We start from the raw sequence: 12148 nt of genomic DNA on the forward strand, positions 1-12148 counted from the left end.
TTTCCAGTTACCCCACAAGGTGTTCTGTATGACAAAACCTGAATACCATCATCAGTTTGCCTATTCAGCTGTGGGCTTCTATTTACAAATAGATTAAATATGACAGCTAGTTAAACATATGTATACCAATTCACTGGATCATCAGAGCTGGCATTTTATTTGACTATACAAAGTACATTCTTTTTTTGTCTCTTTAACACACTGAAGCAGAAATGCTTTTACAGTTTATTAAAGACAGTGGTTAAAACAAACAAACAAACAAAAACCCTAGCAAAACCCAAAGGCTTGAATAGGTACCAGCACAACCTTCGTACTCATTTGATTTCTACAAGAAAGAAGTTTAGATCCTTATGTGACCACATGGAGAGCAAAATGGTTGTTTCTTCTGCAGCACATTGTAAAGAATCGGCTTGGTTTATCTGCCAATTCAGTATTTTGTTTTAAGTGCTGTTAATATCTACCTGTCGAACACCATGATGGATTTCAAAAGCAGACTTCAGAAATTATGCAAACAGAAAACAGTCCAAATGAACCTTATGGATATTATTACTGGCAAATCTTGGTCGCTGGCTTTGCTTACACTTACGTTAACAAGTTTTGGAGAACTGAAATAAAAACCGTGATAAAAGCCTCATAGGAAAGTTCTCTCATATATATATGCTTATTAATTTCTTACAATTTTTAAGGTCAGTTTTGGTAATGTGTTGGTTGAAAGCTTATAAACTGCAGATATAAAAAGTGACTTTGTTTTTGAGAATGATAAGCTTGTATCAGACCTGACATAGTCCTTCTAGCCATACAAATCCTGCGTTGAGCAGGCACTCTGTCTACTTCGAATCAAAACACAGATTTCATTAGAAGGATCGTAATTGCTAAGAGATATCTAGATCAACTGGACCCCTTCTTTTACTTCCTTTGATGGAAGCAAGCAAAACATGTCAAGAGCAACATGAGCCAGTAACAACTCTAATTAGTGCTGAGAGGCACTAATAGCAAAAATAGACAGTATTCTGTAACTGACTGGATGCAGTCTGAAGGAACTGGACATACTAAAGAAACAACTGGCATGTGATTACTGATATGATATTCTGAAGCAACAGTCATTATCCACGAGTCAATAAACACCTTAAAGTTAATCTATGTTCCTCCTTTCTTTCTGATAGGCTAATTTTTAAAGTAAAAAACTGCACTGCAATAGTTTCAGAAGTCCAGTCCAACCTGTGGACATTTTATCTGAATTCTATATTAACTGTATGACAGATGCGGAGAGATGGAGTTGGTTCGCTGAGGAACTGTTTGAGTTCTGCCTGGACTTAGTGACTCCAGTACAGCCCCACATGGATGTAGCTATGCTGTCTACAGGATGATTGCTGAGGCAGGAAGCGTGAGTTAGGCCCCAACTTGGTGCCTGGCAGATTCACTGTGATCATCCATGCATGGTGTAACTAAAACAGGGAGTGCTGGGGAGAGAATAAGCTCATGTCCAACTAGACTTGTTAGCTCTTCTTTTACCAGTTATGAACCTACTGACCTTTGCAATGCCCTGGATGCAGGAAAGCTTATGACCTGGGTGTAGTAGCAGAGCGAACCCAGCTCTGTGGATTTGTATCCAAGCTGAAAATGTCTCCTAGAGCTTTGCTTACAAAAGAATGCAGAGAGGCCATTTTCTGCAAAAGTCCAGGATAAAAAGTGCTGAGCTGGAGCAAGACCAGTGGCTTTAAACTAGAGCTGAGCTACTTCCATGGGGTCTCACTTGTGTCACATCCCTTGGTATTCACATTATCTGGGCATTTCTGTATTTCATTAGTCCAGATAGCATAGAGCTGTCTATAAAAAATTCCTTCATAGCTGGGAGCTCCTATACAAACCAGCCAAGAGCACTAATTCCTTCTATGTTTGCCAATCTGTGCATGACAAATACGTGTTCTGAGTGCTTTCCTTTCTCTGCCAGTACTGTTCTTTTGGGTAGGATTTAAGGATACTGAAATTTTCTAGTATTTTGCAGTATTCAGTTTTATGTTAGGCTTAACATAAAAAAGTCGGTAGCAAGGCAGTGAGAGAACACTAGTAGTAACTCATTTTCATTATCCAGATAGACTGCCACTTTAAGAGCATGAGCTACACAGCCATAATAGGAACTAGCCTGGTAGGAGTCAGCTATCTTTAGTAGTTATGTAGCATCAACTACAAGGTATTAATAACTGTCAAGTTCTGCTGTACAGCTACTTTTGCAAAGAGGTCATTATGTTGTCCAGACCAATCCAATATTTAAAAAAAAAAAAAAAGTTTTTAAAAGGCAAAAAATGTATGCTGTTGACTAAAAGTGATTGGTGATTCACTCTTAATGAACTCCACGGCACGGTATCAGAGTTTTATGCTACCTGAGGTCTAGATATTCCTCTCAATCCACAAAAGTTCTGATTTCATGGGAAAAGGATCTCCAACACAGTTGCCCTTCCCTTTTATATCTTAGCTTTTGTGAGAACTGCAAAAAAACTTTGTCTACATGTGATTTTTTCCATGTTTCAAACATTCAGTTGACCCACTATCCATGCAAATATATTAAAATGTGTTAAAATAAGTAATTAATTGTGAAACATTCAGTTAATAGCTACATCATATCAGCTAAGCCCGTCACAGACTACTTAGGGAAACAGAATTTGGAAAACAAGGAGTTAAAAAACAGAAACAAAGGATGACACAACAGAGAGAAACAATGGAACTGATCCAGCCTGGCAGCTCTTGCCAAGTGAACTGAGATCACAGTGAGAGAGTAGTATGCTTCCCTGAGTTGTATTTTAAACCTCTCTATTATACAGCTAGATTGCATAGTTTCTCTTCATGGCTATATTTATCTAATTAATTAAGGGAAACAACATAGCTGCCTATACAGACAGTGCTAAGGCTCCCAGCTTTATCCTTTCTTTTTGAATTGGTATTTTGTATGTAAGTAGGATTTTAAAATTCTTTTACTGAACCGTATTTAAAAAAATCTTCCTCTCAGTCCAGCCATGCTCACTGACAGAAACTGAGTGAATGCATTCCCACATATTGATACGGAAGAATAACAAGAGTGAGATGCTGTGATCTGGGGTGAAAAAAGTGAGGCTTAATAACCCGGCACTAGCTTAATTTGTCAGATATTCTGCAATACTGCCACATCTGGTCTAGTACAATGCAGGAGAAATGCAAGAATGAAGTACAACAGGGATACATCTGCCAACTCTACATGACCTACTTGTGTAAAAACTGATTACCTTAAAGGGGCAGAATTATCTTCTCCTTACTGTCTGATAACAAAGATGACCAAAGCCTATGCCAAATACCATTATCACAGACCAGCTTGGGCTGTGCGGTAGGTGCTGTCCCTTCTAAGGTGAGTCTCAATCTTACCAGCACTGAGATCTCTGGTAGGGGTCAAGGGCAGATTGCAAGTATAATAAACAATGCCAATCCTATCTTCTACTGTATGTTATTATTGTATGAATACACATGAAACACAATAGTTGACAACACTGATACAAAATCAACGTACCTGTTAAACCACCAGCCAGCCTTTTCCTCTTCAGCACAGTTCCCTTCATAGTTGTCATTGTCCTTGTCTCTAGTACTGAATTTCATTCCTCGATGATCAGCCCACCACTTTACTTCAGGATGAAATCCACCAGTAAGGGAATCACCAGCTGTGCCAGAGTATTCACCACAGCTCATCTCATAAGAATGCTAACGAAAAATATGAAGAAACGAAAAAAAAAAAAGTAATCCAATATGTCTTTAACCTTTAGCATGTCAGAGAGTGAAACCACAAAGAGGAAACTACATTTGCTACTATTTTTATGCTCAGAAATGTCATGCCACTTAAACACTGTGTACGAGATAATGAAGGGTTGTAAAGATGCTTACCAGGGGTAAAATTTGTCAATAACCTTATGTATAAATGACATAATAAAAACAATATTAGAGTTGATTTGCAGTAATATTAACAAATCAGAACATCATTTACCACTATTATTGGTAATATCAACAAAAATAGAAAAAATGCTTTTATCCATGGCTGCTAAACCAAATGATTCATACATTTTACAGAAATTGTGAAACTGATATATCAATGTAAACAACTATTATTACATATTTGAAAATCCCAAGCATTTGTAAGAAAGAAAATATGGTAATAAGGTTCTACATGAACCTTTATGAAAATTAGGGAACCTCTATGTTTATTGTCTGTTTACAGAATCCACATTTTCATTAAAACCTCTAGTCATTATTTAACATTTTATTACCTCTTCACCTGCAACTCTGAATCTTGCATATTGTGCAAAACGCCGTTCTCCTTCAAAATCAGTTAGATCAATTCTTAAAGTATAGTTCCCTTAAGAAATAAAACACAAATTATTTTGGTTAAACTTGCCTATCTCACTACTTTTCAGAACAGAGTATTATATAGTAGAATATTAAAATACTAATTAAGTTTTTATCATTAATCTTATCTGTATCATCACAGCATATTTTATGGTTTTTTATCTTCTTTCTTTATGCATATTAAAGCATATCTTGCTATTCTTTGTCTTTATTCACCTCCTGATTCAGCTTAGAAAATTTTAGAATTATTCCAGTACAGATTTTCAAGTGTAGACAAAAAAAAATAAAATAAATAAAAGGCTTTATGAGCTTTATATTTTAGTAAGGTATTTGAGGTGGTAATGAAAGGATAGTAAGAATCAATCAATAAGCGTACACCTGAGAAAATTAGATTTTTATACTCTGAAGATAAAAGAGTTAAACTAGGACCCCATCCTGGTGGCACTGATTTCCATATGAATTAGCTCACTATGTCAATAGGTAAGTTTTGTATATGCAGCATTCTACAGCAAAGCAGAAGTTATCTTAGATGGAGTGACTATTGTAAAGATGGAAATAGCTTTCTAAGACTAGCCTAATCAAGAGGACAGGCCTAAATTTACCTTCATGTAATAGCCTATGCAGTCATGTAAAGCCCTGACTAAATGAATTGGTACAGCATACTACCTGACTCTGGACTGTTAGTGATGCTGACTGTGAAATGGGTAGAGACAATTATTTTAAGGTATACTCCTGTCTACTGTTCCCTGTTTTGCAGGGGCTCCCTGCATGCCATTGGCCCAATGACAGTTTTGAACCTTTTGTTAGAAAACATATATTCAAATGTGTTTTGTTCTGAAACTTGGAGAAGTCCATGCAGACTAACAACAGAACTCAGGATTTACGCTAACAAAAAGGATAACAAAAAATGGCCCATAAAGAGCAAAGAAATGGAAACAACAGAAGACTATTGTTACAATACAAATCTTACCTTGATTAGTCAAATAATGAAGATTTTTATTTCCGAGCCAATATTCACCATTTGTCAAAACAAAATTTCCAAAGCCTTCTTCATAGTCAGTCCAGACTCTGAAAAGAGTATAAATTACTAATTTATCAAAAAAGCAAGTTTGCTTGGATGCTTATTTTATCATAGAATCATAGACCACAGAATAATTCAAATTGGAAGGAACCTCAGGAAGTAATCTAGTCCAATGTCCTGCTCAAGGCAGGGTCAGCCATGAGATCAGACCAGGTTGCTCAGGGTTTGTCCAGTCAGGTCTTGAAAACCTCCAAGGATGAAGACTGCACATCCTCTTTGGGCAACCTGCTGACTGTTCTCATGGTGAGAAAGTTTTTCCTTATATCCAGTCTGAAACTCTCTTGTTTCAACTTATGTACATTGTGTCTCATCCTCCCACCAGACACCACTGTGAAGAGCCTGTTTACTCAACCAGCTCTGCAACTGCTCTGTTTTCTTAGTGACCTCCTTGTAGGTACAGGCAGGCTACTACTAGGTTCTGCTGAAGCCATCTCTTCTCCAAGCTGAACAAACCTTAGCATGTCCTCACAGGGCAAGTGCTCCAGCCCTTGATCATCTTGGTAGTCCTATGCTAAACTCTTTGTAGGTTCATTATATATGGGAACATTAATAAATATTTTAGACTTTATTATCTTATTTACATTGTTGATCTTCACAGAATTATTGCTATTTTTTACATGTGAAAGGCTGAATCCCACACTACACTGGTCACTGAATCCCAGTCCAAACAGTAGTCCTAAGAGGTACATTCAAAGTGGTTTAAGACTAACAGATTTTAAGACCAGAAGAAAACACATTAGCTCAGTCCAATCTCTGGTATAGCACAATTTACCCTAAGTGAAAACATTTTTCCTGGTTAAATCCAGGGGATCTAAGTGAATGTGTAGGTGGATCGCAACCATTCTTTCTTTATTTTCTGTGATTTTATTTCTGTGAAACTCCTGCAGGTGGATATATAATTTTGTAAATTGAGGTATTAGCTAGCTGTTTCCAGCTTTGACTTATTGACTGATTCTAACAATTTTTGAACTCATAGTGGTGCATAGTTTCAAGAATTAATGTGTATACTGAAAGCATTGAATCTTTTCCCTGTCTACAGTGGCTTTGAAACACTTTCTCAGTGGTTTTGGTTTCATGGCATGTTCTAATGGGGACAAAAATATGATCTATTTCCTTGGTGAGAAGCAACCATACTTCAACCAAGAGGTGAAGGTATTAGGCTGTGGACAGGAAGTCATAAAATAAAGCAGCCTGTGTGCCTTAAGTAGCTGGTAGTCTCTGGCAAGGGAGAAGAATGAGTGGTGTGTGGTGGTAACAACTGTAAACTGCTACAGATTGCTTCTGTAGCTTGTCTGACCATATTTTATAAAATAAGAATAGCAAAGTTTTCTTAGCTGGATTACAGTTTTTCATCCTCTCTGGGGATCACTTCTCTATTTCATAAGGGTATTGTAAAGTTAGTTACAGTAATTATAAACACAGGTAAGACACAAATCCACAAAAGGATGCAGGTACGTGAAAAGCAAATTGGGCAAAGCGCACGTTCTAAAAACCTTCTTGTTGCTTCTAATATCTGTAAATATTTGTGTTTTTTTATATTCAAGTCTCACAGCACCAAAAATTTCACTTCTGGACATTTCCCAAAAAATGCTTGAGTCTTGGCAAAGGCAAGGAAGTTAGGTGTCCGCAAATCAAGTTCTCACCCATCTTATCTTTCCTGGAGGCATTTTACCATGAGCTACAAATTACTCTGTGGTCGGTTTCTCTCATACTTGTTTGCTGGTATAAGATTTGCTAGGTGGTATTTCAGTTCAAGCAGATTGCTGGTATTTATACTTTTTTAGATTTTTACTATTTGCAAAAGGCAAGGTAGTCCTTTACTTGTCATTGAGAGTTCCTGCTCCAACAATTGTTAGTGCATTTGACGTTGAAGTGTCCTCATGTAAAATGCACAAGCTGTCAGAAAAAGATTAGAAGAGATATCTCCCAGAAGAGAGACAGAGCCAGGAGTATCTCATCTGGAAGCTGTCCCACAGAATAACCATTCCTCTCTTTTACCTGAGATAACAATATAACTCTAAAGTTATATTGAGTTTAGAGTTATATATAACTCTAAACTTATTAATATAACTCTAAAGTTAAGATTTAACTTAGCTCCATCTGGTTTAATGTGTCTCCACTTTGTTTCCAATTTTAATGACTAAGTCTCGTACCTACCTATCAAAATTCTGGCTGCCATCAGAACGTCTCTGAAAAACAGTCCAACCACCCCCTTCAGACATGTCACAGAAGGCAAGGAATTCAGCAGGACTCTGGATTGGTTTCATCTTATAAAATCCACTTTGCTTATGGCCGTCATTGTAGATTTCAGCACAATCTGTTCACAAAACATTCATTGGACACAGTTTTTTTAGTCCTATATTACTGGCAAAATCAGAGATCAAGTCAATAACAGAAATCAAGTCATGTCATATGAGTCACATATAAACCAGGCTAAAACAAAGGAAATACCTCTGCAAACAAATTTTTGTGACTTTTGGGCATTTTCTTGTATTTGTGTTGCTTTAAAGCTTTATTGAGCTATAATTATTTTGACATTTCTTTAAAAGCATCTTTTTTCCACCATAAAATACTCATTTTGGTTTTAATTTGACTAGCAAAATATTTCCTCTGGTTTAAGAGGTGTCACTTTTAATTTACAATTATATAATCCACATTAGAATCCTGTTACAATCATATAACTTCTCTACATATAAAACACAGTAACCTTTAAAAACAAACATGTACTTCTATGTCCAGAAAGTCCACAGGAGAACTACCAAAAACAAGAGTATGGAATCACCAGTGTTAGAAAAGGGAAACAATTGCTGGACCTGATGCTCTTGTCCCTTGTACCAAACAGGAGCAAAAACATATAGAAGACTACCCCCAAAAAGTGCAATGTATGTGTAAAATGATACCACTTCGGCTTGATACCATTTACAGTCTGGTCTCCATTGGTGTTAATGACTAATCAGCATTTACAGCAATGACAAAATTCAGAGCTCATGAAAATATAACAGCGATGTAATTGTATAATCTTATCTTTTTTCCTCTAGGAGTTAAGAAATGAAAGGAGTTCTTTGTTTATATGTAATCTACCATCAAGCAGTCATACAGGAAAGGCGTATAATTTTCAACATTTCTGTTTTGCCTGGTGCAAGTAGGGCTGATTAACTGTAAGATTTTCCCTGAAACATTTATGAACATGTTGGCTGAACTTCCAGGCCAGTTTGGAACTTTCTGAACTATTATATATCTTCTCAGTGAAAGTGTCAGTGAAGATTAGACATAGAAAATAAACACTTTATACTGAAACAAATAGCTATGCCAGGATTTGAATAAGCTCTAATAGAAAACATGATTTAAAAAACAGCTAAGTTTTCTTTCTAGAGAATGTTTGATTGGCTTATAGAAAATAGCTTTTCTTGTCCATTATTTTCTTAGTCGGTTAGCAAAACATTTAAACATATTTTAATTTTTAGCAGGTATATATAGTGTGGAATTTCTCCCTCACTATCTAACCCCAAATTATCCAGCTCTGTTGACATTAAAATGCTACAGCAGTTTGAATGAAATAATGCAGTATCAACAGGAAAAAGCATTTTCCAAGCTATAAGGAAAGTGAAAAAATAATGGAATAAAAAATCATCAGAAACCGGAACAACTTAGATCTGTTATTTAGAACCACATTTTAAGAAAATAAACTGAGGTGTATGCTAAGAAAGGACAAATACCTTTCAGCCAGATGTGCTTTTAATAATCTTTTCCAGTAACAATGAGTCAGCCATAATAATAAAAAAAAGTATTCCGAGATGCTGAATACATAAATAAATATGCAGCTAAAATTTGAAGTCAGACTTACAACTGCTTTTAATTTCATTTTAATGGTGCTTTATTATATTTGATGCCTTGCTATATGTTGTGATATATTCCAGCAGCATAAACACTACAAGTATATTCAAACAAGGCTGTTAAAAATTATAGAAGTTTAGACTCTCTAACACTGGACAACTAGAAATGAACACCATCCAAGAATCAGACCCCCAAATTCTATTTTCAGTCCAACTATTGGTTTGTATGGTGTTTCATTATTTGAAGAGTTTGGGCCTCACTTCAGCTACTATGGGCTAACACCCTCAGCCTTCTTCCACTGCAGAGGGACCAGATCACCACCAGAATGCTGGTGAGATTAGAAAAGCAACTTCAAACCAGTATTTGAGAAGCTGTGATGTCCTGAGCTGAACCTAACTCAGTCAAAATGGTGCAACATACAGAATATTATTAAAGTGAGATGCAGATGTCATTATGCCAGGCTTATGTGTGTAAATATGGATGTCTCAGGGACTTTACAGATTGGAACAGAGTCGGTGTGTGCTTGTAACCCACACGACCCTGTGAATGTAAACTGACCCTGTGGGTTAGAACTTTTTCAAATTAGTCAAAGAAGGGTGTTTAGAAATCTGTAACTGTTTATTAACATTTTGTAAATGTCTATTATTGGCTTCTATCTGTTGTATTGCTGATATTTATTCTGAATTTATTGTTCACTGATTGTTTTTTAATTATATGCTATTAATAAATCAATAAACCACTTCAATCCTGATTTGATTTATACTGTGTGACATTAACAATTTTTCCCAGCAGCAGCAGGCCTAGGTAAAAGCTGAACACTGTGTTTTAAACAAACAATTTTCTATGAGCTTTTAAAATGGTAAGTCAATGGACCCAATTGTGCTAAAGCTTCTGGGTATCATTACAATGAATGGAAATGAAAAGAATAGCTTCATTTCAAACCTGAATACTGTCTTTTTCCTCCCAAGTCGATGACACTGTTTTCATCTCCTCTGTCACTGTGCTGAATCTCTTTCTTCTCTAAAAGCTGTATAATTTTTAACTGCTGCTGTTTCACACGATGTTCCAGAAGCCTCACCTGGCCCTGAAGTTGTATCTGCTCTTGAAAACAGTTCTGTAGATCCTAGAGAGGAAAACATATCTTACTGTAAAATCAACAATTTTTTGTCATGCTTAACATGTGACACAAAAAAACAATCAAACAAACCATAAATAAAATTTAACTTGAAAAAAACATTTTGGTTGGAATTTCCTACAGACACTATGTTGACTTCCACCTCAATTCCTACCTCTATTTAAATTATTTCATATATTACAGAGTGTCCAAACATATACCTGCTTTGCAAAGAGACCTTCTCTTCAGTAGCTGTAACTACCAGCTCTCACTGCAAACATGCAGAGGGGACTTTGGGGAAAAACGCTATAGTACAGACCCTATCATAAAGATTGCTTATTATCTATCACCTGCCATGTGCAGAGATTTACGATCCAGTGAGGCCTACTACTAACATTGTGAAGGTTCTAAAATTCCAGAGTTTTAAAGAAATACAGTCCACACTGATATGTTTTCAACTTCATTGTGCATTTTTGAAATGCTTTTAGATTACACACTTCTTATGATAAGAATCTTAACATTGCCAACATAAATATTGTAAAGTTTCAAGCTCATTTTTGGCATGCTAAAATAAATAGTCCCTAAGAAGCTGTGAATAGGCTGTGAAAGTTAAAAACTTAAAGTCAATATTGTGCTGTGACTTGTACACTTAATTTTGTCATGCAGAGTGAGTGAGAAATGTAGTGATTCTGATATGGTGATACCTAGCACTCATTTCACCCTGGTGCAAATATGGATACATGACAAGAGAGCTGGAATAACTGTTCCAAATTCTGACATGCTGAATGTATGCAGAGCAATAAATAATTGTTTTTCGATTAATGACTATGGTAAAATAGCCAAAGTGAACAGAACCCACACTAGGGAGTTTAAATTAAAACAGCCTGTACAGTTTCAAATAGATATTAAACAAATTTGATTTAAATCTGGGGAAAAAAGCCTTTGGGATTTTATGATACATTTTACAAATGTGACATGAGGTTTTGCATCACTAACATTGTGTCTGCAATTTTATATGAGCAAACAGAGTTTAGTAGCTATGGTGCTTGCACGAGAGCACCACTAGCACTGTAAAAGCAAAATCAGAGGGCAACCTTTTTGGGAATCTGATATGCAAGATCAAATATGCAGTAGTTCTAAATTGGTGCAACCTTATTCATAGGGCAACATTATTTACATGAGCTAAGGATGTAGACCTGTAACACTTGCCATCCACATGGAAGAGATGACATCTTAGAACATAGCCCTATCACACTGAACTATAGAGAGATCTGAAGTAGCATACTGATATGCACCTCCAGTGGCATCCGCATACTTTCATTTGTATCAGGCTCAGGCTTCACCCATTTTCCATGAACACTCCCACCAAAATGTTTCTTGTCACTTTCTTGCTGCAGTGATTTTTTTTTTCTTCTATCTGAAAAGTTGATACCATTCTGTAAGTTTCTATGCAGCACAAACACAGTTCTGGTTAGACTGACTTCCTTGCAGCACCATTCACCACAACTCCAAGAACAGACTTTGTGAATTAAACTAACAGTATTCATTAGAATCTGCATTTTATGACTCTACTACATGCAGATTTTTTTCATAATTAATTTCTGGTACTAGTTAAAAAGCAGAGGAACTTCTGTTACTGTCAAGGAACATCCATATAAATTGTGTCATGACTATGACCTGTTATTTCTCATAGAAATAAATGTTGCAGATGTCCAGGCCCCATTGCTTTTTCACTAGAGAGGATGCAATTAACTTTC

At 36.1% G+C, this 12148-nt stretch overlaps 1 protein-coding gene across 5 annotated transcripts in view; it reads right to left on the reverse strand.

Annotated features, from left to right (window-relative positions):
• The window catches only part of FGL1 (fibrinogen like 1), a 47190-nt gene that overhangs the window by 17744 nt on the left and 17298 nt on the right, over positions 1–12148 (reverse strand). For all 5 annotated transcript variants that reach the window (XR_012042614.1, XR_012042612.1, XR_012042613.1 and 2 more), the window contains exons 4-8: positions 10220–10400; positions 7601–7760; positions 5333–5430; positions 4284–4372; positions 3536–3723 (exon numbers count right to left, since the gene is read on the reverse strand). Coding sequence is in view for 2 of the 5 variants with exons in the window: in XM_072862222.1 (XP_072718323.1) it covers positions 3536–3723; positions 4284–4372; positions 5333–5430; positions 7601–7760; positions 10220–10400 (716 nt within the window). In the remaining 3 variants the exon portion in view is untranslated. The remainder of the gene's footprint in view (positions 1–3535; positions 3724–4283; positions 4373–5332; positions 5431–7600; positions 7761–10219; positions 10401–12148) is intronic.

This window comes from Ciconia boyciana, chromosome 5 (genome assembly GCF_034638445.1).
Source record: "Ciconia boyciana chromosome 5, ASM3463844v1, whole genome shotgun sequence".
Taxonomy (NCBI): Eukaryota; Metazoa; Chordata; class Aves; order Ciconiiformes; family Ciconiidae; genus Ciconia; species Ciconia boyciana.